This window comes from Cucurbita pepo, chromosome 8 (genome assembly GCF_057944985.1).
Source record: "Cucurbita pepo subsp. pepo isolate OVF chromosome 8, ASM5794498v1, whole genome shotgun sequence".
Classification (NCBI taxonomy): domain Eukaryota; kingdom Viridiplantae; phylum Streptophyta; class Magnoliopsida; order Cucurbitales; family Cucurbitaceae; genus Cucurbita; species Cucurbita pepo.
The window spans coordinates 12,240,476-12,266,604 of NC_141805.1; the positions used below are offsets into that span (position 1 = coordinate 12,240,476).

The following is a 26,129-nucleotide window of genomic DNA, read 5'->3' on the forward strand; positions in this document are numbered from 1 at the left end:
AAGAATAGACTAAGTCTACCTTCCTTTTTTTTATCGAAATTTTTTTCTTCATTCAAGGGTAAAATAAGTCAATTTCTTTCGTCGATTCAAACGCTGAGTTTGTTTTAAAGTCTTTCGACACTAAACGGACCTTTTGTTAAACATTGATCATTTCTGCCAAATTGGACCCCATATATCGTGCTAGTGACCGCATTACGATTTAGAGCCAAGTAAAAAGACGAAGATCAAACTAAAACTAAGCCAAAACCATAAAACCAAATTGAAACCTTCAAACCATTGGAACCATGGAAGTAAATTATAATCTTCAAAAACTTGGTCCAAACCATATGGACAAAGTTTGTAATTTAACCTAACAATTTTAAGACTGATACTGAAAGCTCATTTGATACCAGTACAATTTACAAATAAAAACTAATACATAGTTGAGAAGCCTATTTCTTAGTAGAGTTTCTGAGTCAAACAAATTACAGTTTTCTTTACATAATCATTTGCTATTTGGTAAGGTACAAAGTGTACAGGGGAACGGACGGGCTAATTGTAAGATAATCAGTTTTTGCTTGTAATGTGTTCACAGATTCTTCATAGCAAAATAAACAAAGCTTCAGACAAGTTCTGTTCTCTGCCAAATCTAAATCATATAATGTATTCTCATTCCAAGCAGCATGCCTTGATGAGTTTGGTCGTTTCTTTGCCTCTGCTCGTTCTCGGTTTTCGAGGGCCTGACATTTACAAATTACCTGCACAATCAGTACAATTATACAATGAAGGATTAACTACAACATGTTCTAAGAAATCACTTGCAAAAGGTTAATGTGGTTCGTGTTTCGGAACTTTTTTGAACATTCGAACGTCACAAAGGCAAGTTTTGAGAGTCAAAACAACACAAACAAAAATAACTATATTACCGTGAGCTATGTCGTTCAGTCATCAATTATATCTAGAACACCTGCACACCAAAATCAGTCTTCTCTGATTTTGTCAACTCTATTGTTCTTCCTTCTAATTCTTTCTGACTATATGAAGCTACCTCGAATGTTAGCACTCTTGTCCTCAGTTAAGAGGCTTCCTAGAGGAATAATCAACCCTATTAACAGAATATGTACCCACCCAATCATTTTAACGAAATACTGAATCCGGCTACAAAGATACAATGCCCCTTTTCCAAGCCGAGATCCAGAATGATGGCAAGCAACACAGAAGAGAAATCCACATATAAAACACCCTGAAGATCAATTATTACAAAACGAACCAGTTAGCCTTGTTAATCGTCACGAGATAAGGGCTTCAAGAATTTTACCTCTTCCTTCAACCAAGATATTTGATATCAACCCTCATCGATTGCTCCTATCGTCCTTTCTACTCCTATCATCCTTGTCAGTTGTTTGTGAGGTGTACTGACTAGTAGATGACGGAGAATATCCAGGAGCAGTAGGTGAGTATCCTGCACTTGGACTGCAAGTAATATAAATGATTAGATGCTGACTGAAAAAAAAAGATGTAAATGTTTTGACTAGAAAAGTTTATCTCGGCTAACCTATATTGTGGAGAACTGGGGCTGTAGTCTGGGCTGGCTCCTGTATTATATGGACTGAAGAGTGAAAAGGCAAATAATGGGTTAAGGAAATTGCGAAGTAATCATGATCATTATAGATGTTAAAGTGAGCCCTCGAGAAAGGAGGCAGTAAAAGCTCACCTGCTAGGACTGTAGGTTGGGCTTGATGGAGAATATGCCGGAGACGTAGGTGAATATGATGGTGATGTTGGACTGCAAGGTAAGACAAGAAGTTCGAACTTATTAGATTCAAGGCATACAGAAACAAACCGGGAAAACAAGCATTTATGCAACAGAGTTCATATTCAAACGCCTGAACGTACTACTAAAGACATTTAAACCCAAAAATACTTTAACAACCCACTACCTGTAGTTCGGAGAGGTTGGGCTATAGGGACTTGATGGGGACAACCGTGGACTACTGGGTGAGTAGGCCTGTGATGGGCTGTATTTAGCTGATTGAGGATTATAACTTGGTGATGTCGGACTATAGCTCGGCGAAGTGGGACTGTAGCTCGGTGATGTGGGGCTATAGCCAGGGGAGGTAGGGCTATATGCTGGAGAGGTGGGGCTGTAGGAAGGTGATGTAGGGCTGTAGGACGGGGATGTTGGGCTGTAGGAGGGTGATGTGGGGCTATAGGAAGGCGAAGTTGGGCTGTAGGAGGGTGAAGTTGGGCTGTAGGAGGGTGAAGTCGGGCTATATGCAGGTGAAGTGGGACTATAAGCGGGAGAAGTGGGACTGTAAGCCGGCGAAGTGGGGCTGTAACTTGGAGATGTTGGGCTGTAACTAGGAGATGTGGGGCTGTAACTTGGAGAGGTGGGGCTGTAACTTGGAGAGGTGGGGCTGTAACTGGGAGAGGTGGGTGAATAAGACGGACTCGTAGGAGAATACGCAGGACTAGTCGGGCTGTAACCAGGCGAACTAGGACTGTAGGTTGGAGATGTTGGACTGTAGCCAGGAGAGGTAGGGCTATATCCCGGGGAAGTGGGGCTATAACCAGGGGAGGTAGGACTATAGCCAGGGGATGATGGACTGTAGCCCGGAGATGATGGGCTATATCCCGGAGACGAAGTAGGCGAGAAAGCCATTCCTCCAACATAGGGTGAAAATTGAGCATCACTAATAGGTGAGAGGCGGAGATTCGGGCTCAACAAATAACTAGGAGACATCATCCCTTCATGATAAGGAGTTCCTGAGATCGGGGAACGGGAAGGTGTCATGCCAAACTCCAGACCATCAATGTAACTAGGCAGCTGGAGTTCAATAGCATTCTTCAACATCTCATCATTGAGATACAGAGCACAACCCCCTGTTCCTATGGGTGCCAGTTGACCCAACATTATATTTTCAGTAACACCCCTCAAGTGATCAGTTTCAGCATATACTGCAGCATCAAGTAAAATATCCACAGTTTCTTCAAATGAGCATCTCATCATCGGTCCAGTATCATTTCGGTTGATACCATGACGAGTAATAGCCATCAGGTGGCCACGATAAGTCATGGTGTCACAAAGGATGGCAAGATGCCGGTAATTAACGTAAGATCCATCAAAGGAGATAACAACACGCAATTCATCTAGGAGGGAACGTCGAACTGCTTCAATCCCAAGAACTTCAATAACTTCAATCAAATGGTTGCTTGTGGTCCTCCTCGCATCAACATCTTCATGACAAATAACTGCTAAAAGATTGACACCTTCTGTATCCAACATCCACTCCATCTCTGGCTTAAACCCTTCATTCTCATCAAACTTGTTCACTTTACCACACTTAATGAAAACCTTGTTGATATCTGGTATTCCTCGAAGAGCCATTTCAGTTAGCATGTTGCTCTCAATTTTCTTCAAGAACACATCGTCTTCAGCTGATTCATCATTCAACTCACCCTTTGGGGCTTCATCGTTCATGATACGGATACGAAGTATAAGCTTCTCAGCATTATCATCATTAAATATGCAAGTCAAATCATCATCAAATTCAAGGTTGATCTTCTCGGCAATATTCGCCATGCTAAGTTTCTTATCCACCATCATTTCACGATTCAACTCTATACGGAGCAACCATGGGGAGATTTTCTCGGGCGCAATTTCTTCATCTGGCATCTCATAGTAGGATTTCACAAAATCCATATCCTCTTCAATAATCGTGCTCATTGGGTCAGGATCATACCATACTTCCGTAGCTTGTGTGACACTCCTAAGAGTAGTATATTCCAAAGCACATTGAACAGTCTTGGCTCTCTCCTTAGTTTTATTAGCTTCGGGTTTTAGATAGACTGAAAGAGATGGTGTTTTGATTCTCTTGGCTACATTAATGATTTCCCTCAACCTGGGAACACCAAGGGTGACGTTCTTGGCACTAACACCAGCATAATGGAAGGTATTAAGCGTCATCTGAGTCGCTGGCTCTCCAATGGATTGTGCAGCAACACAGCCAATCATTTCACCAGGTGCAACTAGTGACTGAAGGAAGCGTGATTCTATTTCTCCAATAACCCACTCGAACGCTTCGCGTGTAAGCCTGTATTCATCCAAAACCCTTTTGCTAGCAAAAGTGCTTCGCAGCAATATATTGAAGAAAAGGGTGGCGTTCTTTTGAGCCTCCACACTAAGAGGATCTTCACCAGGAACAACCTTCAGCCTTTCTTGAAGTTTGTCGATAGCTTCAACAATTTCCATAGGATGCATATCAGAGGCCCTTCGAAAGTCGATTTTGAAAGTCTTTTGTGCATTCTGAATAAGCCTTTTGAGGTTAACTGGCATTGGCCACGAGTTTTCACCTGTAGTTGCAATTTCTGTTCCCAATTGATACCTGTCTGCTTCAAGCTTTTGGACTTCAGCCTCAAATACGTTGCGGAATTCACGGATAGTTTTTAAATCTTCAACATGCTCTGGCAACATGTAATTTGGCTTCCAGTTCTCATCTTCAAACTCATACCTGAAGATCCTCTCAAATTCCTTTTTCTTCATCTTCAAAGAATCTAGTTTCTGAGATTCTATCCAAACAGAATCCATGCCATCTTCACCATAAAGAAACTGAATTACATCACCCAGTGAGTTTCTAACAGTCCCATCATATTTAACCATGATATCCTCCATGGCTTTCACCAGCCTCCTCTGAATGTATCCTGTTTCAGAGGTCTTGACTGCAGTATCAATAAGACCTTCCCTACCACCCATAGCATGAAAAAAGAACTCCTGTGGGGTCAATCCTCGAAGATATGAGTTTTCAACAAAGCCACGACTTTCAGGCCCATAATCATCTTTAGTGAAATGGGGCAAAGTTCGATCAATAAAACCAAATGGTATTCGCTTCCCTTCAACATTTTGCTGCCCCACACAAGCAGTCATCTGGGAGATATTGATAAAACTTCCCTTGGATCCTGCAGTAACCATAGCTTTCAGATTGTTACTCTCTGACAAACTTTTTTGCGCACTACTACCAGCATCATCACGAGCCTTATTCAGGACCTGGTTCACTTTGTTTTCAAATGAATCCATCATCGTCCGTCCAGGTTCAGGCTCTAAACTACGCTCCTGGGCTTTCTTAATGAGATTTTTCACTTCATTTTTAGCTGCAGAAATAGTTTCATTAATTTTCTCCATGGTTGCTGCATCAGCAATTGTATCTCCAATCCCAATGCTAAAAGCATTCTGCAAAAGCCAGTAATTGACAAGCCACTGTGTATGACCAAGAAATTTTCTAGCTGCATCAGGACCAACCTCCTCCCTGAAAATGATTTACATGATTGAGCTTCAATTTCATAAAAACGATAACGAAAAGCATGTGTCAAAAAAAAAATTATGAGACTGTTAACTCCTTAATCTAGGCAACTCAAATGAACGAACGTGACATTTGAAACACCAACCGCCATCTTTAATGTGATAAAGACATCACCAATTAGTCAAACAAAGAGTCGGAACAGTTCTTTTCAAACTGCATTATGAACATGGCGATTAGTATTAGTTCAAAAAAAAAGTGCAACTACTTTTTTAAGAGATGATGATGATGATTACAGACCACGTCCCTTTGAAAAGAAGTGCACGAGTACTATAGCTAATGCAGCATACCAAATAACATGTATAAGACTTCCAGTTGAAGTTCCGAGAGTCTTCTTGCAAAGAGTTCCAGAAAGCAGTTCCCCCTTCTCAATCCTAACAAAAGTATCTCCCGGAGTAATGAATCCAGATTCAGACTCAGAATGCCAAGCAGAAGTTCTCGAGAGATTAATCTGCTTTGGTATGATAAGATTAAAAACTTGTTTTCCAGTCCAAAGAGGTTGTGGCTTTAAAATAGCAGGGGCAGGAACTTTCCCGTCAAAATCTTCCCACCACATCAAGATATTCATGAAAACATCCTGCACAAATTTATCGATGCAATTTCAGATCCCAACTTACAACAAACAAAAATGTTTGTACGCTAAAAGGACAAGAGATAACAATCATATAACTGTGACCTTTGTTATAAAGGTGTCCCTTTTTGTAATTTTACGGCATCCTAACAGAGTATCTTGCACTATACCCATGACAGGACGGTTTGACTGAGGTGACACAATGCATTTGGGAACCATCATGAGCTCCAGTACTTCTGCCCTTGTCTCAAATGACTGAGGAACATGCATATTCATTTCATCACCATCAAAATCAGCATTGTAAGGTGATGTGACAGATAAATTTAGACGGAAAGTTGAGTAGGGCATAATCTTGATTCTGTGACCCATGATAGACATTTTATGGAGACTAGGCTGACGATTAAAAAGTACAAAGTCACCATCGTTCAAATGACGCTCCACCTATGATCACAGCAGCAAAAGAATGAGGAATGTAGGAATTATAAAACACCCAAAAATATCGGATTGCATGCATGATCAGAAAATCTTGCCTTGTACCCAAGCTCCAAATGATGATCACTACTTTTCTTAAGATATCGAAGATCAAGCCTCTGCCCGTCATCTCGTATAATGTACTTGGCACCAGTTTTACCAGGTGGAGGATGGGGACCATATTCAACAAGTTCCTTTAATCTGATTTTCAAAAGAAGAGACCATCAGCAAACAATAAATACAGTGAAAGGGAAAGAATCAAGAAGCCAGAAATGATTTTAAAACACGGACCTCTCTATATTATATGGTGTCACGGTCTCCGGATATGTAAGGTTCAAAGCAATGCTCCATGGCACTCCCAGTTCATCAATATTAATTGTTGGATCAGGTGTTATAACTGTACGTGCTGAAAAATCTACACGTTTTCCCATTAAGTTACCTCTAATCCGGCCTTCCTTTGCCTTGAGCCTACTACAAATAGATTTAATGGGCCTCCCAGATCGTTGTGTGGCCTTGATTAAAGCAACATATGAAAGTAAGAAGAAAAATGGTTGGAAAAAGAAAATCATATAGCTTCAGAAATAAAAGAGACTCAATACCCTGGGTAGTCCAGGTAATTCATTATCAAAATACGTGGCTATATGAAACTGCAGTAGTTGTGCAAACTCTGAAATGATATGTGCAGGAGAACCATTTCTTTCTTGCCTCCTGAGGTTTTCGTTGTGCCTTATAATCATAGCCAACTGATGAGTTAGATCGTCCTGCATTGAGAAATGTCACGTTAAAATTGATCCAATATTGTCAAAAGCATCATAACACTATCCCAGAAACTAAGTAGAAAAATAAAATGAATTTTATTGGAAGCAGTAAACAAAACAAGAAACAATTAGACATCATAAAACAAAAGCAGAACAGGCATACCTCACTTCTAGATGAGGTGTCCATCATAACCGATGGTCTCACAGGAGGTGGAGGAATTGGAAGGACTTGCAGAATCATCGAGTCAGGTCGAGCATACTTTGGATTTAGGCCCAAGAGTTTGCAATCATCGTCGCTTATTCTTTTCAGAACACCAAGAACCTACAAGAATCCATCCAACATTTGACCTCATGAAAGAGGTACACGCAAAATTAATTACGAAGGATAATGCTAATCAGGATTGAAATTGGTCACCCTTTCGGCACTAAGTGTCTGTTTTCTTTCCACAGGTTCAGGCAGCTGCTCCTGGTCATCATTTTTCTTCCTCTGAGCCTTGTACTCTGCAACCATTTTCATACCATCAATTGAGATCTTAGGCTGCTGAGCACCACAGCCACCCCGACCCCTTTTCACCGGTTGATCTAAATCTTGGCCTTGAACATCAATTTCATCTCCACCTTCACACTTGGTTTTGTTCTTGCAGGCATCCAAAATCTTTTTAAGCCTGTTCTTGGGATTCTTTATCCGCATCGCTTGTTTAAATTTTGGGTCCTCCTGAAAAATGATAAACGGATTGCTCAAGGTAATTGACTATTTCCATACACTAGCTAGAATCAATCAATAAGATAATGATAACTTATACCCAAATTCCCATTATCCTAACATCTTAAGAGATGCATTCCATTTATCTTTTCCACTTCGCTCTTAGAAGAACCATAACGAACATATTACATGGTCTAAAACCATAAAAGTCCTAGCCAAGGTAATCCTATGCAGTCTTCTGGAATCATTCAATATGAATCATAGCAACAAGGAAGCAGAAAAAGAAAGAAAAAAACATGTACAGCGTGAAATCCTACTTAACTGAAGGACAAAAAAGGAAACCAATCCAGTAAACATCAAAATATAATATTAAGAAAGAACGGTACCTCGTCAACTAGAATCTTTGAGCAATTGAAGCAAACAGAACGCATGATAGTGAGAACAGTCTTCATAAATCCAATATGAAACATTGGCTTGGCAAGCTCGAGGTGCCCAAAGTGCCCAGGGCACTCAGCCATGTTCGCAGTGCAAGTTTCACACTTCATTTTTCTGTCAATTGTACCAAGCCGCGGGTCACTCAAACCACCTACTTTTGGCTTACCCCTCTCTGTAGTTTCACCATGCTCAATTTGCACCACGGACATTTGCCTCTGAAGTCCAAAGAATATGGTTTAGACACCAAGGTGTGTAGTAAAAAAAAAATCTCACTTCCAACATATGGATTTTGTAACAGATTATATTATCCATTTCTCAATTTAAAGAAACATTGGCATACGAAAACAATCTGGTTTCTTATTTCCTATTTCCTATTTCAAATTATTCAAAAACAAAAACAACACATCATTTGGAATAAAACGTAATAATTTAAATTTTATTAAAAAATAATATAAGTTTCTTTCTAGCTCAAGACCAACTTTCAATTTAAAATGTGAGAGAAGAAGAACCCAAAAATGTCCACTAGAAGCAATGCATTTCAAGGAATAAGAAACCATTACCCATCAGTGAATAAAATACAAGGAACAAGAAGAAAGAACACGGCCCTGGTCCCTAACTAATAAAATACAAAACCCCGGAAGTTCATCCAGTACTCCAACTCTATAACCAAAAAAACAAGCAGAACTTGCACATCAATAAACCAACTTGCACATCAATAAAGCAACCTAATTCATACAAACGTAAAGCATTCCTCATCCCCGAACGACCTCTCAACATAGAGACAGAATCAAACTAAACGAAATACATTGTAATCGAAATTGAAGTCGTGGATGGATAGAGAATTACAATCTCATCTGGGCTAAGTATGCCAAACTGAACCATTCGGACTTTGGCAACCTCAGCCGGGGAGTAAGGGAACCGCAAATCCATGGCGAGCGATCGAAGTGCACAAACAAAGCCCTAGAGCAAGAAGAAGAGATTGAAGACTTAGTTCCGGACTGTTCAAATGGAATGGTAAGGAATTGGAGTTCGAATATCAGAAATTTTCAGTTGGTTTCCGTTATCCTCTGCTGCGACTGAGAGAATCGACAGCGATGTCCCTCCCCCTAAATCGCAGGCACCCCCTTCGGAAGGAGAGCATCAAACCAACCACTGTGTCGTACCCTAGTGGGTATTTATAGACGAAATTGGTACGCTGGGCAGCTCGACTCCGCGAAATTACCATCTTGTCCATGAGGTTTTCAATTTATTTATTCAATACCATTTTGGGCTTGTATTTTACTTTAATCAATGTCCAAATTCGGTTATAATATCAATAAATTTAATTTTAGTTTATAATCACTTCATGTTAAATAATTTTGTAATAAAAAAAGGAATTTTAAAACTTATTACACAACAACTCGGTTCGGTCAGATTGATCAGTTCCTCTACACACTATAAACCCGTACTCAATCAGAACTAAAACGGGTCCTTAAAAAACTCAACCCAATCCTTACAATTTGGATAGGGTTGGATCGGGTCCTAAAAAAAACCCAACCCAATCCTTATAATTTGGATTGGGTTGAGTCGGGTTCTCGTATTCGCTGTACACTCCTTTATAATTTAACCTCTAATTCTATACGACGATGATAAATATTATGTAGAAAATATAATATTTCGAAAAAAGGTTAGATCTAAATTAATGATGAATTTAATTCGATTTGATTTAACTTCGGAATGGATCGATACTATATTTAATAATGTTGATTTTCCGAAGAACCGTGTTTTTAAAGATGTTTTTTTCTCCTTTAAAATTTAAATTATTTTTTAATAGATGAAAATGAAAAGGATTTATTCATTTAATAAAAATATCTAAAATCAATGAATATTAAATAACAATATTCAATTTTTCTCATTTTCATCACGAGTGATCGTTGAGACCTCAACTACTTATAGCTTCGTCAGCTCTCAATAATTAATATATATATATATATATATATATATATATATATATATTTTTTTTTTTTTTTTTTTTTTTTTTTTTTTGGTTCTTCGTCCTAATTATTACTTAATAATGAAATCAATTAATTTCTCGAAGAAAAATAATATTTTATGTTTAAAATTTCAAACACGTACCTCGTCTCGTATGTAACGATCCATATCCAGAATTTATATTGGGATTCGACACCTGATAGTCTCAACATTCCCTTGCAACATAGACACAGAGTAAATACAATCCTCATAAATCCACGAGTTTTCTAACATGTTTTGTTCTCGCTCACATAGATTTCTAAGAGAGGAGGTCATGGAACGTAAACTTATTCAAAGTAAAGCACGCTTAACCATGAAGTTCCTATGATTAAACCACCGAATAAGAAAGGTTCAATTTAATAAATTTAAAATATTTTAATAACGTACAAGACACGTTCGAAAGTTCAGGAACGAACATAGACACAAACTTAAAAATTAAAAAACTAAACTTATAATTTAATTGAAAATAAACGAAAATTAATTTTTTGAAATACAAAAACTTTAGAAAAACACGAGGATAAGAATGGGTCTAAAGTTGTGGGGCTATAAAACGTTTGGATACTCGTGTTTGAAATTTCTTATAAGGAAGATATTTTTCGTGTCATCCTAACCCATGATTAGGGTTCGGTCATAATCTAGAACGAAAAATGTTTCCATCTACGTCATGAAAACGGGTACAAATTAAAATATTATTATCATCGAAATAAGTTTAATATTATTATATCGAAATAAATTTTCAAACACCTAATTTAATTTAAATTTAATTTCCTAAAAAGTCAAATTCACACTTAACTATTTCAAAGATGATTTATCTTTTCTGATTATGAAATCGATTTAATGTATGAATATATCGAAATTGTATACATTTGATCGTGACTTATGAGAAACCTAACGTGAATCATTTAAATTAATATCCTTTATTCTATAGTTTAAATTGGTAATAATTTATATTTTAAACATTTCCTATATATATGATAGTTTTGGAATAATTGACAAGTTTTTAAAAACATTTCGGTTTGGTCTTTATACCATTGAATTTTAGAAATATTTTAATGGTATACGTTTTATTTGAATTTTAATTTTAATTTTAAAAATATATCATACGATAATTTTTATGAGTTAATTATTATTATTTATAAATTAAGATAAAAAAAAATTGATAGATAACTAACGTGACCTCCCACATTAGTTGGGGAGGAGAACAAACCACTGTTTATAAGAGTGTGGAAACTTTCTCCTAGCAGACGCGTTTTAAAGTATTGAGGGAAAACCTGAGAGGGAAAGCGCAAAGAAGACAATATCTGCTAGCGGTGGATCTGGACTGTTACAAACGGTATTAGAGCCAGACTGGACGATGTGTCAACCTTCTCGCTGTATCTCGAATGGGGTAGACACGAGGCGGTGTGCCATTAAGGACGTTGGGCCCCAAAGGGGGTGGATTTGGGGTGGTCCCACATTGATTGGAGGAAGGAAAGAGTGTCAGCGAGGAAGTTGGGCTCGAAGGGGTGGATTGTGATGTCCTACATTGGTTGGAGAGGAGAACAAACCACCATTTATAAGGGTGTGGAAACCTTCCTCTAGTAGACGCGTTTTAATGAGGGGAAGCCCCGAAAGGGAAAGCTCAAAGAAGACAATATCTGCTAGCGGTGGACAGCCCGAAAGGGAAAGCCCAAACAAGACAATATCAACCACCATTTATAAGGGTGTGGAAACGTTCCTCTAGTAGACGCGTTTTAATGAGGGGAAGCCCGAAAGGGAAAGCTCAAAGAAGACAATATCTGCTAGTGGTGGACTGCTTGGAAAGTCCAACCAAACACATTGATTATATAAATAATTTTAACTCCCATTTTAAACAATTTTAATTAATTAATTATTTATATAAATCACAATCTAAGTCCCCCAAAAGAAAAAGAAAAAAAAAAAAAAAAAAGAGTTAAATAATAGAGAAAATTGATGGCGGGCGACCCACTTGATCGGCGGTAGATTTGTGGAGGATGACTGGAAAGCGTAGCCATTGGTATGGCGATCTCAAATTGTGTGTGTGTATGTAGATCCATTTTTGACCAATCTGGTAATGGTAATGGCAGCGCCAATTGCTTGGATTTGTTGTGGACCAATTAATTACCCTGAACTACTCGTTGAACAGAGAGGAGGATTTTGTCATATGATACGAACCATCCCCCTCTTTTCTTCTTCTTTCGCCTTTTCAATGCAATCCCTTGATTTATTATCCCTAAACCCTTTGATTTGGAGCGACAACAAATCTCCTCGAAGCAGCACCAGCTTTAAATGCGAGTTGGTTGATGCGGTTGTTTTCCGTCTTCTCCTTCTTAAGATCCAAGTTTTTTTGCCCTTTCTTTGAATTCCCCAATTCTTGTTTCTTTTCGATTCTCCATTTTCGACCAACCTTTTTCATTTCCATGGATTTCATAGCCAATCCTTTTCGGCTTTCTTCTTCCTCTTCGCCTTCGTTTGGGAATCTCTTTGAGAGAGTTCGAGAAATTTGCTGCTATGCGGTTTATGCGATTCTTGGCAACATTTTGTCTGCGATCTTCACTTTCTTCTTCGCCCTAGGTTTGTTTGTTTGTTTGTTTCTAATTGATTTTCTGCAGTTCTTGGGATCATTTCCATGTCTGTGATTCTTCTTCACGATAACCTTTCATATGGAAACTAATTTGAGAATTTGATTTGCCAAGAGGGCTTTCTTAAGATTATTTGGGTTTGAAGGAGATGAAATTGTTCTTTGTTTCTTTTGGCAGTCGGGACTTTGCTTGGAGCCATGACTGGAGCATTAATTGGCCAAGAAACAGAGAGTGGGTTTGTTAGAGGAGCTGCTGTTGGGGCAATTTCTGGTGCTGTTTTTTCAATTGAAGTCTTTGAATCTTCTTTAGTTCTTTGGCAATCAGATGAATCAGGGATAGGTTGTCTTCTTTATCTGGTGAGCAAACTTTTTATCCAAATCTTTTGATGATTTGAACCCTCATACGAATCCGAATCTTTTTAATCCTTATTCATATTTTCGCTCTGTTCTTGATAATCCAACATCGTTTTGTCCTCAACTCTGTATAGATTGATGTCATTGCAAGCCTCCTCAGCGGACGACTAGTTCGAGAACGGATCGGTCCAGCCATATTGAGCGCAGTTCAAAGTCAGGTAGCCTTGCAATGCCATTGATTGTGGCTGGTGAATTGTATAGTTGTGTAGCTTCATGTAAAATGATGAAACTCATGTCTTGGTTTTGATGTGCATCAGATGGGTGCTGCAGAGACGAGCTTTGACGACATCTCGAACATCTTTGACACCGGCAGCTCGAAAGGACTGCCTGGGGACCTGGTTGAGAAAATTCCCAAGATCATGGTGTCTAAGAACAACAGTGTAGATGCTTATGGAGAAAAAGTCTGTTGTTCCGTTTGCCTTCAGGTTAGGCTCTAACTTTTATGGATCTCTCTCGTATGAACACAAATTTCTGTTGTTGAAATGGCTCTGATTTTCCCAGGACTTTCAGCTTGGAGAGACTGTAAGAAGCTTACCATATTGTCATCACATGTTCCATTTGCCCTGCATTGATAAATGGCTTATTACTCATGGTTCTTGCCCTTTATGCAGAAGGGATCTGTAATATTTTTCCACTCACCACTGTGTTAACCTTGCCCTTGTAAATTACAAAGAGAAAATTTCCTTATTTTCGAGTTAGATCATTGGTTTAGTAGTTCGATATAGAGGCGTCAGACTCGGAACATACTGTGACGATCGATCCTCACCGATGTATAAAATTTTTGAGTAATTATACCCTTATATGCTCTTGTGAATAAACCATATTCCTTCTTTTTTTTCCTTACGGATCAATTATGCTATGAGTTTTGGTTGCTTCTCATTTTTTTGCTGAAAGATATAGTGATAGCCTTCTTTAACGACCTTTAAGTTTAAGATTCAGCCATTGCTTTGTTTATCTTTAAACGTCACTCAATATTTTGTGAGATCCCACATCGGTGGGAGAGGAGAACGAAACATTCTTTATAAGTGTGTGGAAACCTCTCCTTAGCAAATGTGTTTTAAAAACCTTGAGGGAAAACCCAAAGAAAACAATATCTCTAGCAGCGGGCTTTGACTGATACAAATGGTATCAGAGTTAGACATCGGGCGATGTGCCAGTGAGAAGGCTAAGCCCCGAAGGGGGTGGACACGAGACTATGTGAGCAAGGATGTTGGGCCCCAAAAGAGGACAATATCTGTTAGCAGTTTGAGCTGTTGCACATTCTTGTGGCATTCTGCCATAGGATTCTTTGTCGTCTAGGTGGCATTCTGTCATAGGATACTGTTTGTTTCTTGTGAGACAACAGTCCATGAATTAAAGACCACTAAAGTTTTTTTAAGACAAGTTTGGACAGCAGGAATAGCCCAGATGACTAATGGTAGCCCTTCAAAGCTGAGATTGTTGAGGTTAGTTGAGAGGGTACTGAAAATATTTAATACACATATTAAGCAGAAACTTTGGGAGTGGAAATACAAGGGATTTCAAGTCCCATTCTGCTGCATGATCAGGTATTGGGGAGCCCTATCTGCATTGAAAGGTTCTCAGATTGCAGGGCAGATGCCTCTAAAACACACTCTTTCCCCTCTCATTAATGAAATCTTATTAGGTTCAAATCTTTCTTCCACCACTAGCACCAATTACGTATCCGCCTTTACCTTCCCGAGTTGTAAAACGCGTCTATTAGGAAGAGGTTTCCACATCAAGAAATATTTAATTCCCCTCTCAACCCGATGTGAGATCTCACAATCCCCCTTTTTGGGGTCCAACGTCCTCGTTGGCACATTGTCGAGTGTCTAGCTTATAAGGAAGGCTTATAAGGAATGCTTCGTTTCCTTCTCCAACCGACGTAGGATCTCACGATTCTACGGATACTTTTGAAAGATTCTGACCTAGAAGAATGCTAAAAGTCATAAAACCATACAGTTGTCTATATGGGGTCCCTAATATTAGAGCTCGAGAGTGACTCGATTATTTATAATAGGTTTTCTTAGGTTGGTTTTTGTGGCTTTTGTTTCATCTACCACAATAAATAGTGTTGAAAATCTACCAAAGGAATTGGAATCTGTTTGGTTTGGTATTTCACTTTAAGAAGGTGCATCATCCATTTTAAGCATCCAATAAAATCATAGCATTTAACTGAGAATTGATCTTACAAGTTTCTCACTGCATTTCATCACTACCACCTACTTGCCCTTCAATGGTCACCTACCCTTGTTTTCTTTTGCCTCCAATCAAATCTCACTTTTTCTTCAAATCTTCATTGTTTTCTTTATACACAAGGAACACAATTTCTTTTCCATCTATACTTGATAATATAATATAGCCAAATGGGAGCGCGGTAACTTGAAGAAAGGGTTCCAGTTGTGGATTGGAATTTCTTTCTTTCATTCTAGCTGTGTAGTGGATCTGATTTAGTCGGTTAAAAAGAGGTGTGTATAGTCGAACTTCTTTCTTTATAGTGCTTCCTACTCCCTTCTTTCTTTATAGTGCTTCCTACTCCCTTCTTCATTAATCCATTTAGACCCGACTAGGTACACGTGAATCCAGAGAACCCGGCTCGAGAATAGTTTCTTAATAGTAGAGTCCTTGTCTGCTAGTGAGAGTCCTGTTATTTTATGTTATCTCTAATTCGACTACGGTACATGATTATGTGGTAATGAACTATTTGAGAATTTAGATCAAGTATCTCGTATCTAGTTACGGGGAGCGTGGCCAAGAAGTAGTCAACTAATTGCCCCCTTCTATTCGACCTTTCTTGGGTGTGTGAATAAGATTTATGAAAAACTTAATAAGAGTAGGGGTCGGGTGACACTTAGTGGAACAATTGACAACAACAAAGTCTATCAACACGATATATTATACGTTCATACTATACTATACGCATGCCTAAAAAGGATAAAAGGTGAGAAGTGATGTATACAAGAAGGAGAAGAATTTCCCAATGGCATCTATTAAGCTCCATGGCCAGATTTTGAGTGTAGTTTCCTCAGTAAGTTCTTAGAAAGAAATAAAAAGGTAAAAGCTGACTTGGAATGTTACACTGAGCTGAGCAGAGCAGAACAGATGATTTAAAGAATCAAAGTGAACCTTCTCTCATCTCTCCTTGATATACAACAACTTGGTGGGTCACTGAATCCCTGAGAAGCTTTGCATTATTATTCATATTCATTGGGGAGTAGTGTTGAGCTTAGAAGCTGCTACAGCCTTTGCAGATAGGTTCACCCCTCCCCCTCTCACTGACAAAACAGGGCTCCTTCCTCCTGAACCACTCGAACCCAGAAACACAACTATCACCGCTGTGTCGTCGTGAAAATGACGCCGAACCCCACGGTCGATCTTCTTCAAGTCCGAGTACCGCATTTCTCGTTTCTTAGCTGCTTCCTGCATTGCTGCTTTCACCAACCTCCTTGCACTTCCCTATTTGAAGCCAATAAAACGAGAGAGAATAACTTTACTGAATACAATTGACAATAAGATTTACACTCAGAAAAACACAACTTACACTGTGAGGATTCTTGTGAACAATATCAACTGCTTCCTGGTTGCTAAGGTGCTCCCATAGCCCATCAGAAGCAAATATGAGGAATTGATCGTTCGGATCGAGTTCGTGCACAGAGATTGCTGGTTCTGAGCTCAGAATAGGCCTACTGAACGGTTCTTGGAGGCGAAACTTAGCATACAATGGCTCCCGGTTGAATTCTGGCTTTTTGAGATATACGTCTCCAATTGACCGAGAAATCTGCATACGAGTTAAAAGGGAAGTTTTGGATTGGGGGAGAAGATAGGCTCAAATATGGCATGGTAGTCAATATACAAGTATGCAAATAACTCATGGCTCGACAACATCGGATCCAACACCGACTCTTTGATTCGATGCAACTGATAAAAGAATGAAAAATCTCCAAAACAACGAGGCAATAAAGAACAGTTGCACATGGAAACATGTTGCGTGAGCCAGACCCAATAAGGTTTTGAACGCGTAACGAAACATTTTCTTCACCTATGGCATCTAAAAGTTCACCCAAACTCGAGACATTTCTTGACTTTTAATGCACAAACAGATGACTCGACCGAAGAACATGTCTAACCCACAAGTTCTACCAAATTAGCTCGACTCTAACCGTGTGAGATCCCACATCAGTTGAACAGGAGAACGAAACATTTCTTATAAGAATGTGGAAAAGATAGTATAAAAATAGCCCAAAACTGAAAATATGTCAGGATCAACCAAGCTTAGGTAGTACCTGAATCAAGCCCTTTACGCGCCATACATTATGCTTCAACACCACAATACGGGGGTCATCGGGGTGCGAAGACTGCATCTCCTGGCGGACTGACGGTATACTTGCATTGTGCTCTGATGATAGCTGAATCGGAAGAACTTCTCCAGTGGACCGCACAAGCCTTCCCAACACGGCACGGGAATCACCTAGGTTCGCAATGTAGAGTTTCCCGTCACAAATCACTCCAACCAGACAGCAAGAACCAACAGCCGCAATCTGGGGGTTCATAGGCCATTGCTTGGTGACAATAGAGAGAAACCCCTCTTCTGTTGCTTGGAATGCTTTCTTTATCACATTTGCTGACATTGCCTTTTCTTCTGTGGCAAACACTGAACAGTAAAAAGTGACCGACCCAATTAGATCAGTTAAGCGTTTATTTGATTGTATCGGCTACTTGAGACACTCGAACGGATTCTAAAACTAATGCGTGCAACAATCCCTACTTTTTAAACGATGCATTTATCAAATTCAAGATGTTTAAACTCCCCTTACCTTTGAGATGCTGGAACAAGTTACCACATATGAATCGCGATGTCTCAGGGCCACCATGGCCATCGTATATTCCAACAAAGGTTCCATAGGGTCCCGACTCGAGCAAGCTCAAGGGGCCAGACTCAAGCTGGCTCTGATCCTCAAGTAAATTGTTGGCCTGAACAACAGCCATTGAAAACTCTCCATTGACATGGTGGCCATGGTCCTTGTACCAAAGTAGCCCATCTTGGCAGCCAGCTGAATCGGAACCACAGCCCCGACGTGCCTGCCGATCAGCACATGGCTGCCAGCAGGCCCTCAGGAAGTTCATCAAACTTGATAACATCCCTCATTGCACCAGAGCCACCCTCCAATTCCTCCACATCCAAAAATGGATGCAACACCAATCCCACCTCAAAATCCTTCCCTGCAGACCCAACAATCAAAGATGAGCCACAAAACCAGTTCATCAAAACCAACCCCATATTCCTTCCTATTTAAAGCTCAAAATTCCCAGGAAAACAAACAGAAAATACAAACGAGAAACGAAGAACAGCATTAAGACAAGAATCAGAACAAAATCTACCTCTACATTCTAGAGTTCAATCGTTTCCACAGTTGAAGTTTAAGAACAAGAAACAGTCAATAATTTAATCCGAAAGAAAACGAAATCGAAAAAGGAAAAAACATCAACCACAGATTCTCTTATCAACAGTCACAAGAATGAAAAAGAAACAATAAAAAAAAAAAAACAGAATAAGCGAAGAACAGTATGAACTCACTGTAATTAGGCTATTCTGGTCAGTTGGGGTCAGCTACTACTGGTCGAAACCAAATGAAAACGACGGAGATCTAAAAGAGACGCAACAATACATGTGCAAGTAAAATTGTTAGATCAACAGATCCATCGATCCCCAAAATAGGGAAATGGGTCTTTTACTGCAACAAATTCCTTCTCAAACCTGTTCTTAATTCCAAAACAAAACCAATGAGGAAGAAGAAGAAGAAGAAGAAGAAGAAGAAGAAGAAGAACATAGAAGAACTCTCTTGATCCATATGAAAACAGAGTAATATATATTGTTAGGTCAATCCTCCACTTTTCATTAATTTACCTCTCTAATTGAACTAACCTGAGAAGAGCTCTCAAATTTTAGACCCATCTTTGACTTTTCTTCCGACCCATCTCCACAAAACTTGAAAAAGTTAGCAAACAGCACTGAAATTTTGATGGGGGTTTTGTCCTTTTACGAATCAGGAAGTGGGGTGGAGTCATTTTCTTCGATTTCGTGAAGACCAGTAATGGAGTGGGGTAAATATCTTGGGGCAAATTTTCAGGAGGAGAAATGAGTATCGCTATGGCGCAGGAGGCGACGTGTCGATCGATGGAGAAGAACAAGACGACACGTGGTGGGATTCGACGATCAGCAAGCGGCTTCCATTGTATGGATTCTTAGCTCCACAAGAATCTGACGAGTCGTATTCAAACACCGATCATTTTTTGGTGGTTGATTCGAGACGGTGCTTGTTTTTTTTAGGGTTTTGATCGATTTTGTCAAATCCCAGATTCGTGGCTTTCCGTTTTCAATCGTTTGTTTATGATGATTCTTGATATGTTCGTTGTTTTTCTCAATGGAGAGACATTTTCAGTATTGAAGTTATTACGATCTTGATCTTGTTTTTGTTCATAATGAAATCGAGCGATATCACATTTCATTGTCTTTTGGGCATGATTTTTAGTTCGTTGTGGTCATATTTGTAAGAACGAGAACAAGGATGAGTCGGTACATTTTAATACGTGATTTTGAGCCATTTTTCTTTCAGAGTTTGGTTCGGACCTATTATCGTCATGCCACATCTTAGGTTAGTTAGTGTGATCTAGGGTAGAGCATGACACACGCACACTCAATCGTCATCTTAGGTTACTTCACATAGCTCGTTCCTGACATCACCTTCGTGTTTGACAATTGAGTTCGGTCTAAAGAATGTCTCAACCCAATCAAATTCAATATCTAAACACTCGTCATTGATGTGTTTCTTTTGATTTGTGTTTGATTGCCCTGAAATCTATAACTGTCGGGCTAATGTATCATTGTCAGTCTCACAATTTTAAAACGCGTCTACTAGGGAGAGTTTTTCACACTCTTATAAGAAATGTTTCGTTCCCCTTTTCAACCGATGTGGAATCTCACAATTCACACCCTTGGAAAGCCAGCGTTCTCGTTGGCACATCGCTCGGCGTCTGCCTCTAATATCATTTTTAACAACTCAAGCTCACTGCTAACAGACATTATCTGCTTCAGCCCGTTATATATCACTGTCAGTCTCATGATTTTAAAACGTTTATGTTAGGGAGAGGTTTACACATCCCAATAAAAAATGATTTGTTGCCTTCTACACCGGACATGAGATCTCACAAAATCAGTCCTCCATCGTTCTCAAACAACTTTTTTTCTTATTGAATAATTCTCGATTGGTAGTGTTTTCATTTTGGGAAAGAAATTGCATGCAATTTGACTGGAGCTCGATAGTGGACTTTTTATTTACACAACCCGACAATTTAACCCAAGTCAATTAGCGCAACTAATTGATGGAACCGCATGAGAGTTCTAAGTTGACTAAGCTTACGCGTATTGTTTGTCCATGGAAGACTTGTCGCCAAATTGGAAAAATCGAGCCTCCCCTTTCAAAAATATAATAATACAATTTTACTTTTAAATTTTAAATTTTTATTTTAAAAAATAATTTTTTATTATTTTTTACCGCTGTAAATAGATATTGTCATATTTGTACTTTCCATGTAAGGCTTTTCCTCAAAGTTAGGTGGCCTAGTGGTGTTCACGCTAGCTCGTACTATTTGTAACAACTTAAGCCAACTATGAATAGATAATATAATAATATTAAAAAAAAATGTAAGTTTAATTTTTTTTAGTTAAAAAGAAATTTTTAGTTGAATTAAAAAAAAAAAAAGAAAAACAGGGGACCCGCCGCAATTCCACAGTTCCGTCCAGAGTGTAGAACGTCAAGAGAGAGAGAGAGTGAGAGAAGAAGAAAACTGCGGCTGAGGCTGACTTGCGAGGAAGACGATCCCTTCTCAAAGCCTCTCTTGCAAATCCTTCGAAATTCTTATGTAATGCCATTGCTTCGTCTTCATAATCATCATCTTCTTCTTCTTCAATCCTTTCAAATTCTACTTCTAATTCCCCCAAATCAGAATCCATGGCTTCCCCTTCTCCCTTTTCCCTAACGCTCTGCGTTTTCTTTTCCGTTTTCAGCTTCCTTTCCTATTCCTCTCTCGCTCTCGGATCTTTTAGCTTCGATATCCACCACCGTTACTCCGACGTCGTCCGTGGAATCCTCCCCGTCGATGGCTTACCGGAGGAAGGGACTGTTGACTACTACGCCGCCATGGTCCGTAGGGATATTCTTCTTCATGGTCGTCGACTTTCTGAAGATCAGCCACCCCTCACTTTCCTCCTCGGCAACGAAACTGTTCGAGTTAACCCGCTGGGATTGTACGTATTTACGTTTTTTAATTCCATTTTTCGCCGTTTTTAGTTGCTTTCGAGTTGAGATTCGGTGTGTGGGGGATTTTTTAATTAATCACTTTCGTCTTTGAATCTCCCTTTGTGATTCTTATGTTTACTAATTTTCTTTCCCCTTTTGTGTTGTTGAATTTCAGCCTGCATTACGCTAAGGTTACAGTGGGAACGCCTAAGGTTTCGTATTTAGTGGCGTTGGATACTGGCAGCGATTTGTTCTGGTTACCATGTGATTGTGTTAATTGTGTTACAGAGTATAATACATCCGAAGGGGTAACGATTCTTCAACCCTTTTCTTCCTTCTAGTGTTCGATTAAAACTTTAGAGGGCTGGTTGGTTCTTTTTTGAAGCCCAGCACATGAGAAACACGAACACAAACACACCATGATATGGGCATATGATGAATGATACTTGCTATTTTATGAGATATGAGAAATTAGGCCATAGAGTAACCGTCCAAAGAGGACAATATCTGCTAACGATGGGCTTGGACGGTTACAAATGGTATCAAAGCCACACACCGGGTGATGTGCTAGCGAGAAGGCTGAGCGACGAAGAGGGAGGTGGACATGAGGGGGTGTGCCAGCAAGGATGTTGGACCCCAAGGGGGGTGGATTTGGGAGGTCCCACGTCGATTGGAGAAGGAAGTGAGTGCCAACGAGGATGCTGGGCCTGAAGGGGAATGGACTATGAGATCCCACATCAGTTGGGAGGAGAACGAAACACCCTTTATAAGAGTGTGGAACCTCTCTCTAGCACGCGTTTTAAAAATCCTGAGGGGAAGTCCGAAAGGAAAAGCACAAAGAGGACAATATCTGCTAGCGGTGGGCTTGGGCTGATACATATACGTTGAATTATGTAATGAAACTAGTCGTTTTTTTGTACATATTTTGATCATCTTCGCTCTAAAATCTTTGTTTGAATATATATTTGAATGGATATGGGTTCATATAACAATCTGTGTCAAGCTTCAAGTGGGTTGGACATTTATCTGAGTGGTTTAAGATCTTTACAGAATAAGGAGATTCGAAATCCAGTACGTCCATTGATTACAAGTATATTAATGTTAAAAGAAAAAGTTCGATTTGTTCTGTTCAAATTCTAGTGACTCTATATATTATTATATCTTCATTGATTCCCATGGGAATTCCTTCTTTTGCTGTTTCTGTCAACAGAGAGCAAGGTTTAATATCTACAGCCCCAGTAATTCATCAACTAGCAAGGAGGTCCCATGTAGTAGTTCTTTGTGTCAACATGCAAACCAATGCTTTTCACCAAGTGACCCGTGCCCCTATAAGGTTTCGTACCTTTCTGATAACACCTCGTCTACTGGCTACTTGGTCGAGGATATATTGCACTTGGCCACAAACGATGGCCGATCAAAACCCGTTAATGCAAATATTACTCTGGGGTAGGTCGCTATTTTATCTCTTTAATTGACGAATTGGTCTTAGAAATTTTTGGCTGGTTATTGCTACCATCAATTTAAGAGTCATTCCAAAGAGGCTATAGTTAATTTTGTTCTTTATCTCCACTCAATTGGACCCGAATTGATTTTGTTCTTAATCTCTACTCGATCGAGTTATTCAAATCTGGATATATTGTCATTTAGGTGTGGTCGGGACCAGAGTGGTGCGTTTTTAAGCACGGCAGCACCAAATGGTTTATTTGGGCTCGGAATCGAGAGTGTTTCGGTTCCTAGCATCTTGGCAAATGAAGGACTCACTTCAAATTCTTTTTCCTTATGTTTTGGACCTCGTGGAATGGGAAGAATTGAATTTGGAGATAAAGGTAGTCCAGGTCAAAGTGAAACACCATTTAACGTAGGACATAGGCAGTAAGTGTTTGTTCTTAATTGGTGCATATGCTAATTTCATAGTTTATAAGCTCGAAAAATCGTCATTTCCATCAAATCGTTCTAATGATCTTTTCTTTCCCCCTTTTTTTGTTCATATGTCAGTCCTACTTATAACATCAGCATCACTCAGTTAAATGTGGGAGGAAACGTTTCCAATCTTGATTTTGCTGCAGTTTTCGATTCTGGGACCTCGTTTACCTACTTGAACGAACCGGCCTATTCGCTCATTGCTGACAAAGTAAGCTCCCTGCAAATTTCTTTGCAGTTTCTTGTGCCATGTCCTTCAGTTTTCTTATCCATGTCATTTTGCAGTTCGATTCTATGGTTGACGAAAAGCGGTATATGGGGAATTTAGACATCCCTTTTGAGAACTGCTATGAACTGAGGTAATTTTACATATGGTTCCATATATCAGCAAGAACTAAAGCTAATAATTATCTCATTTGAAATCTTGATCTCTGTTTCAGCTTCTTAAAGTTAAGTCGTTTTTCTATACATTTTTCAGTTGGTTTTCTACCATAAGATACAGAATATTGTGAAAAGTATCCATGTTGCAAACATTTAGAACTGTTACATCCATAGCCATTAAGCTCCATAATAACAGTAAACTCGACTAGATCTAACCCGAAATAATAAGAAAAACAACTTGCTGACCTTCACTTTCTTTCAGCCCAAATCAAACCAAGTTCAGATACCCTGTGATGAATCTGACAATGAAAGGTGGTGCTCATTTTTTCATCAACCATCCAATAGTTGTGCTTGCCAGCGAAGCCACATCATGGTTTTATTGTCTTGCCATTTCTAGAAGTGACAACATAAACATCATTGGACGTAAGTATCTCAACATTTAGCTGATAGTTTATTGTCATCTCCAGGTTTACTGCATCTTATTGAACATTTTAAAAAAATTTGTTTGATAGGAAGTCATTCATTCATTGTACATTTAAGTTGCATATCATTTCTTTTTTGTTTCATATTAATTATCTACCATTACCATAACTTAAGACATACATCTGTGATCGAGAGGTCAAAAGTTTGACTCCTTGAACTAAGATAAACTTACTTTTTCGTCCTCATGCTAATATCTAATCCCACACATGAAGAAGAGTATTAAAGAAATAGAGAATTTCGTTGATATACGAAGCGTAACATGTAGGATACGTGTCTTGAAGTTAACTAGACAATTAACGAATGGCAATCGTTTTGTTATATTTCTACGTGGATTTATATCATGGCGATTAATCCTGGAGCTTTTTTTCTCATGATGTTTATTGTGTATTAACGCAGAAAACTTCATGACTGGTTATCACATAGTTTTTGACCGTGAAAAGATGGTTTTGGGATGGAAGGAATCAAACTGTGAGTATCTCTACTAATGTTCTCTTTGTCTGTGTTTAAGGACTTTCATGTTAGTGTATATTCAGCTCTTAAACTTTAAAAAGGCGCCAATTTCAAAAACGAAAAGTTATCCAACGAGGTCTTAACTTCTTGTTTTTCGTTTCGGAATAAAACTCGTTACCTTCTAACGTGGGATCTTCATCATCATGCAGGCACCGGTTATGAGGATGTTAAAACGAACAATCTTCCCATCCATCCATCGACTGCACCCACCGCGGCCCCTGCCCCTGGCACAACAATCAAGCCAGAAGCCAACAGCCAGATGAATAACAGTTCTGAAACATTAGACAAACCAAGATCTGCAAATAATAGCAAAAAGCTTGGAAGCGCAGTCATTCTCAGGTTGTTAATGGCTGCTGTTCCATTTTTGTGTTTTGTTTGATCATTATATTATATTCTTATATTGTTTAACAGTTATATAGTGTGAGTTTATTTATAGTTTGATAGATACTTTCATGTAAATGAAACTGTTTGTAAGTGGAAGTACAGATAGATGCTTTCATATATAGAAGAAATTCATCTTTGAGTATGAATTGGCCTTTGCCCTTTGCCCTTCTTTCATTTCAGCTTTGATGTGCTCTTCTCAACTATCAAATCCTTTGTCCATTTGGCTTTGTAATTTGAAGTAGTGCTTTTGATGACGCCTTGGAAGGGAAGATCTTTGAGAAAACAAAGGTTGAATAGGGGCCAAGTATTAACTTTATCCAAATAGAGGGACTAAAAAGTTAACTCAAACTAAGTTGAACGATAATCGACATGTATCTTTGATTAAGAAGTTAAGTGAAACACAAGGTTTAAGAATAAGGACTCGGCTCAAATATGTATCTTTGACTAAGAAGTTAAGTCAAACACAAAGTTTTAATGATATGGACTAAGTATTAATTTTATCAAAGTGAAACTATCACAGCTCAGATCCTGCTAGCAGATATTGTCCTCTTTGGACTTTCCCGAGTCCTCTTTGAGCTTTCCCTTTCGAGCTTCCTCCCAAGACTTTAAAATGCATCTAGTAGGTGAAGATTTCCACACCAGTTCTCCTTTGGGCTTTCCCAAGTCCTCTTTGAGCTTTCCCTTTCGGACTTTCTCCCAAAGCTTTAAAACGCATATGGTAGGTGAAGGTTTCCACACCCTTATAAATAGTGGTTTATTCTCCTCCCCAACGAACGTAAATGGTGGTTTGTTCTCCTCCTCGACGAACATAAATGTCTGCAAGTTAAGTTATCTTTTGTTTATTGGTATTTTTGTAAAATGGGTACGGCCCATTGGGC

General features: G+C 39.0%; 4 protein-coding genes across 15 annotated transcripts; 2 read left to right on the forward strand and 2 right to left on the reverse strand.

Annotated features, from left to right (window-relative positions):
* Positions 1 to 365: 365 nt before the first annotated feature.
* On the reverse strand, positions 366 to 9,431 carry LOC111801011 (DNA-directed RNA polymerase II subunit RPB1). 6 transcript variants are annotated; one of them, XR_015422152.1, is made up of 15 exons: positions 9,118 to 9,431; positions 8,223 to 8,486; positions 7,549 to 7,848; positions 7,297 to 7,455; positions 6,975 to 7,136; positions 6,667 to 6,887; positions 6,435 to 6,576; positions 6,010 to 6,345; positions 5,624 to 5,910; positions 1,920 to 5,282; positions 1,694 to 1,765; positions 1,535 to 1,588; positions 1,298 to 1,452; positions 1,108 to 1,222; positions 366 to 719 (listed from the first exon to the last, which is right to left on the reverse strand). XR_015422152.1 is itself a non-coding variant. In XM_087126084.1 (14 exons), exons 1-13 carry the CDS (start codon positions 9,199 to 9,201, stop codon positions 1,332 to 1,334), a joined length of 5,565 nt encoding a protein of 1,854 aa, XP_086982210.1. In that variant the 5' UTR covers positions 9,202 to 9,431; the 3' UTR covers positions 366 to 719; positions 1,298 to 1,331. The 6 variants fall into 6 exon arrangements, 2 of the variants coding, with proteins under 2 accessions (XP_086982210.1, XP_086982209.1); XR_015422151.1 differs by having other exon boundaries at positions 366 to 737; XR_015422150.1 differs by having other exon boundaries at positions 906 to 1,222.
* Positions 9,432 to 12,211: 2,780 nt separating this feature from the next.
* On the forward strand, positions 12,212 to 14,114 carry LOC111801178 (NEP1-interacting protein 1). Its single transcript, XM_023685176.2, has 5 exons — positions 12,212 to 12,855; positions 13,041 to 13,219; positions 13,351 to 13,434; positions 13,534 to 13,701; positions 13,778 to 14,114. Exons 1-5 carry the CDS (start codon positions 12,585 to 12,587, stop codon positions 13,898 to 13,900), a joined length of 825 nt encoding a protein of 274 aa, XP_023540944.2. The 5' UTR covers positions 12,212 to 12,584; the 3' UTR covers positions 13,901 to 14,114.
* A 2,116-nt stretch (positions 14,115 to 16,230) lies between these two features.
* LOC111800460 (putative protein phosphatase 2C 60) lies at positions 16,231 to 19,549 on the reverse strand. 6 transcript variants are annotated; one of them, XM_023684161.2, is made up of 6 exons: positions 19,200 to 19,549; positions 18,852 to 18,921; positions 18,091 to 18,496; positions 17,560 to 17,927; positions 16,818 to 17,054; positions 16,231 to 16,732 (listed from the first exon to the last, which is right to left on the reverse strand). In XM_023684161.2, the coding sequence occupies exons 3-6, from the start codon at positions 18,413 to 18,415 to the stop codon at positions 16,481 to 16,483; spliced, it is 1,182 nt and encodes a 393-aa protein (XP_023539929.2). In that variant the 5' UTR covers positions 18,416 to 18,496; positions 18,852 to 18,921; positions 19,200 to 19,549; the 3' UTR covers positions 16,231 to 16,480. The 6 variants fall into 6 exon arrangements, with proteins under 6 accessions (XP_023539929.2, XP_023539927.2, XP_023539930.2 ...); XM_023684159.2 differs by having other exon boundaries at positions 18,852 to 19,031; XM_023684162.2 differs by having other exon boundaries at positions 19,182 to 19,549.
* Positions 19,550 to 21,048: 1,499 nt separating this feature from the next.
* LOC111800715 (aspartyl protease family protein 1) lies at positions 21,049 to 25,393 on the forward strand. 2 transcript variants are annotated; one of them, XM_023684528.2, is made up of 10 exons: positions 21,049 to 21,196; positions 21,342 to 21,581; positions 21,749 to 21,881; positions 22,784 to 23,019; positions 23,221 to 23,445; positions 23,569 to 23,704; positions 23,779 to 23,852; positions 24,137 to 24,297; positions 24,754 to 24,825; positions 25,017 to 25,393. In XM_023684528.2, exons 2-10 carry the CDS (start codon positions 21,475 to 21,477, stop codon positions 25,244 to 25,246), a joined length of 1,374 nt encoding a protein of 457 aa, XP_023540296.2. In that variant the 5' UTR covers positions 21,049 to 21,196; positions 21,342 to 21,474; the 3' UTR covers positions 25,247 to 25,393. The 2 variants fall into 2 exon arrangements, with proteins under 2 accessions (XP_023540296.2, XP_023540295.2); XM_023684527.2 differs by having other exon boundaries at positions 21,066 to 21,581.
* Positions 25,394 to 26,129: the final 736 nt, after the last annotated feature.

Coding starts and splice junctions, on each gene's coding strand:
- LOC111801011 (XM_087126084.1), bottom strand. CDS start 9,201: ATGGATTTGCGGTTCCCTTACTCCCCGGCTGAGGTTGCCAAAGTCCGA. Junction 7,456..7,548: donor AGACACTTAGTGCCGAAAGG/GTGACCAATTTC, acceptor GGATTCTTGTAG/GTTCTTGGTGTTCTGAAAAG. Junction 1,766..1,919: donor CCAACCTCTCCGAACTACAG/GTAGTGGGTTGT, acceptor CTTACCTTGCAG/TCCAACATCACCATCATATT.
- LOC111801178 (XM_023685176.2), top strand. CDS start 12,585: ATGCGGTTGTTTTCCGTCTTCTCCTTCTTAAGATCCAAGTTTTTTTGC. Junction 13,435..13,533: donor TGAGCGCAGTTCAAAGTCAG/GTAGCCTTGCAA, acceptor GATGTGCATCAG/ATGGGTGCTGCAGAGACGAG. Junction 13,702..13,777: donor GTTGTTCCGTTTGCCTTCAG/GTTAGGCTCTAA, acceptor TGATTTTCCCAG/GACTTTCAGCTTGGAGAGAC.
- LOC111800460 (XM_023684164.2), bottom strand. CDS start 18,415: ATGTTATCAAGTTTGATGAACTTCCTGAGGGCCTGCTGGCAGCCATGT. Junction 17,055..17,559: donor GCGTAAAGGGCTTGATTCAG/GTACTACCTAAG, acceptor ACTCGTATGCAG/ATTTCTCGGTCAATTGGAGA. Junction 16,733..16,817: donor TTCACAAGAATCCTCACAGT/GTAAGTTGTGTT, acceptor GGCTTCAAATAG/GGAAGTGCAAGGAGGTTGGT.
- LOC111800715 (XM_023684527.2), top strand. CDS start 21,286: ATGGCTTCCCCTTCTCCCTTTTCCCTAACGCTCTGCGTTTTCTTTTCC. Junction 21,582..21,748: donor CGAGTTAACCCGCTGGGATT/GTACGTATTTAC, acceptor GTTGAATTTCAG/CCTGCATTACGCTAAGGTTA. Junction 23,705..23,778: donor ATTCGCTCATTGCTGACAAA/GTAAGCTCCCTG, acceptor GTCATTTTGCAG/TTCGATTCTATGGTTGACGA.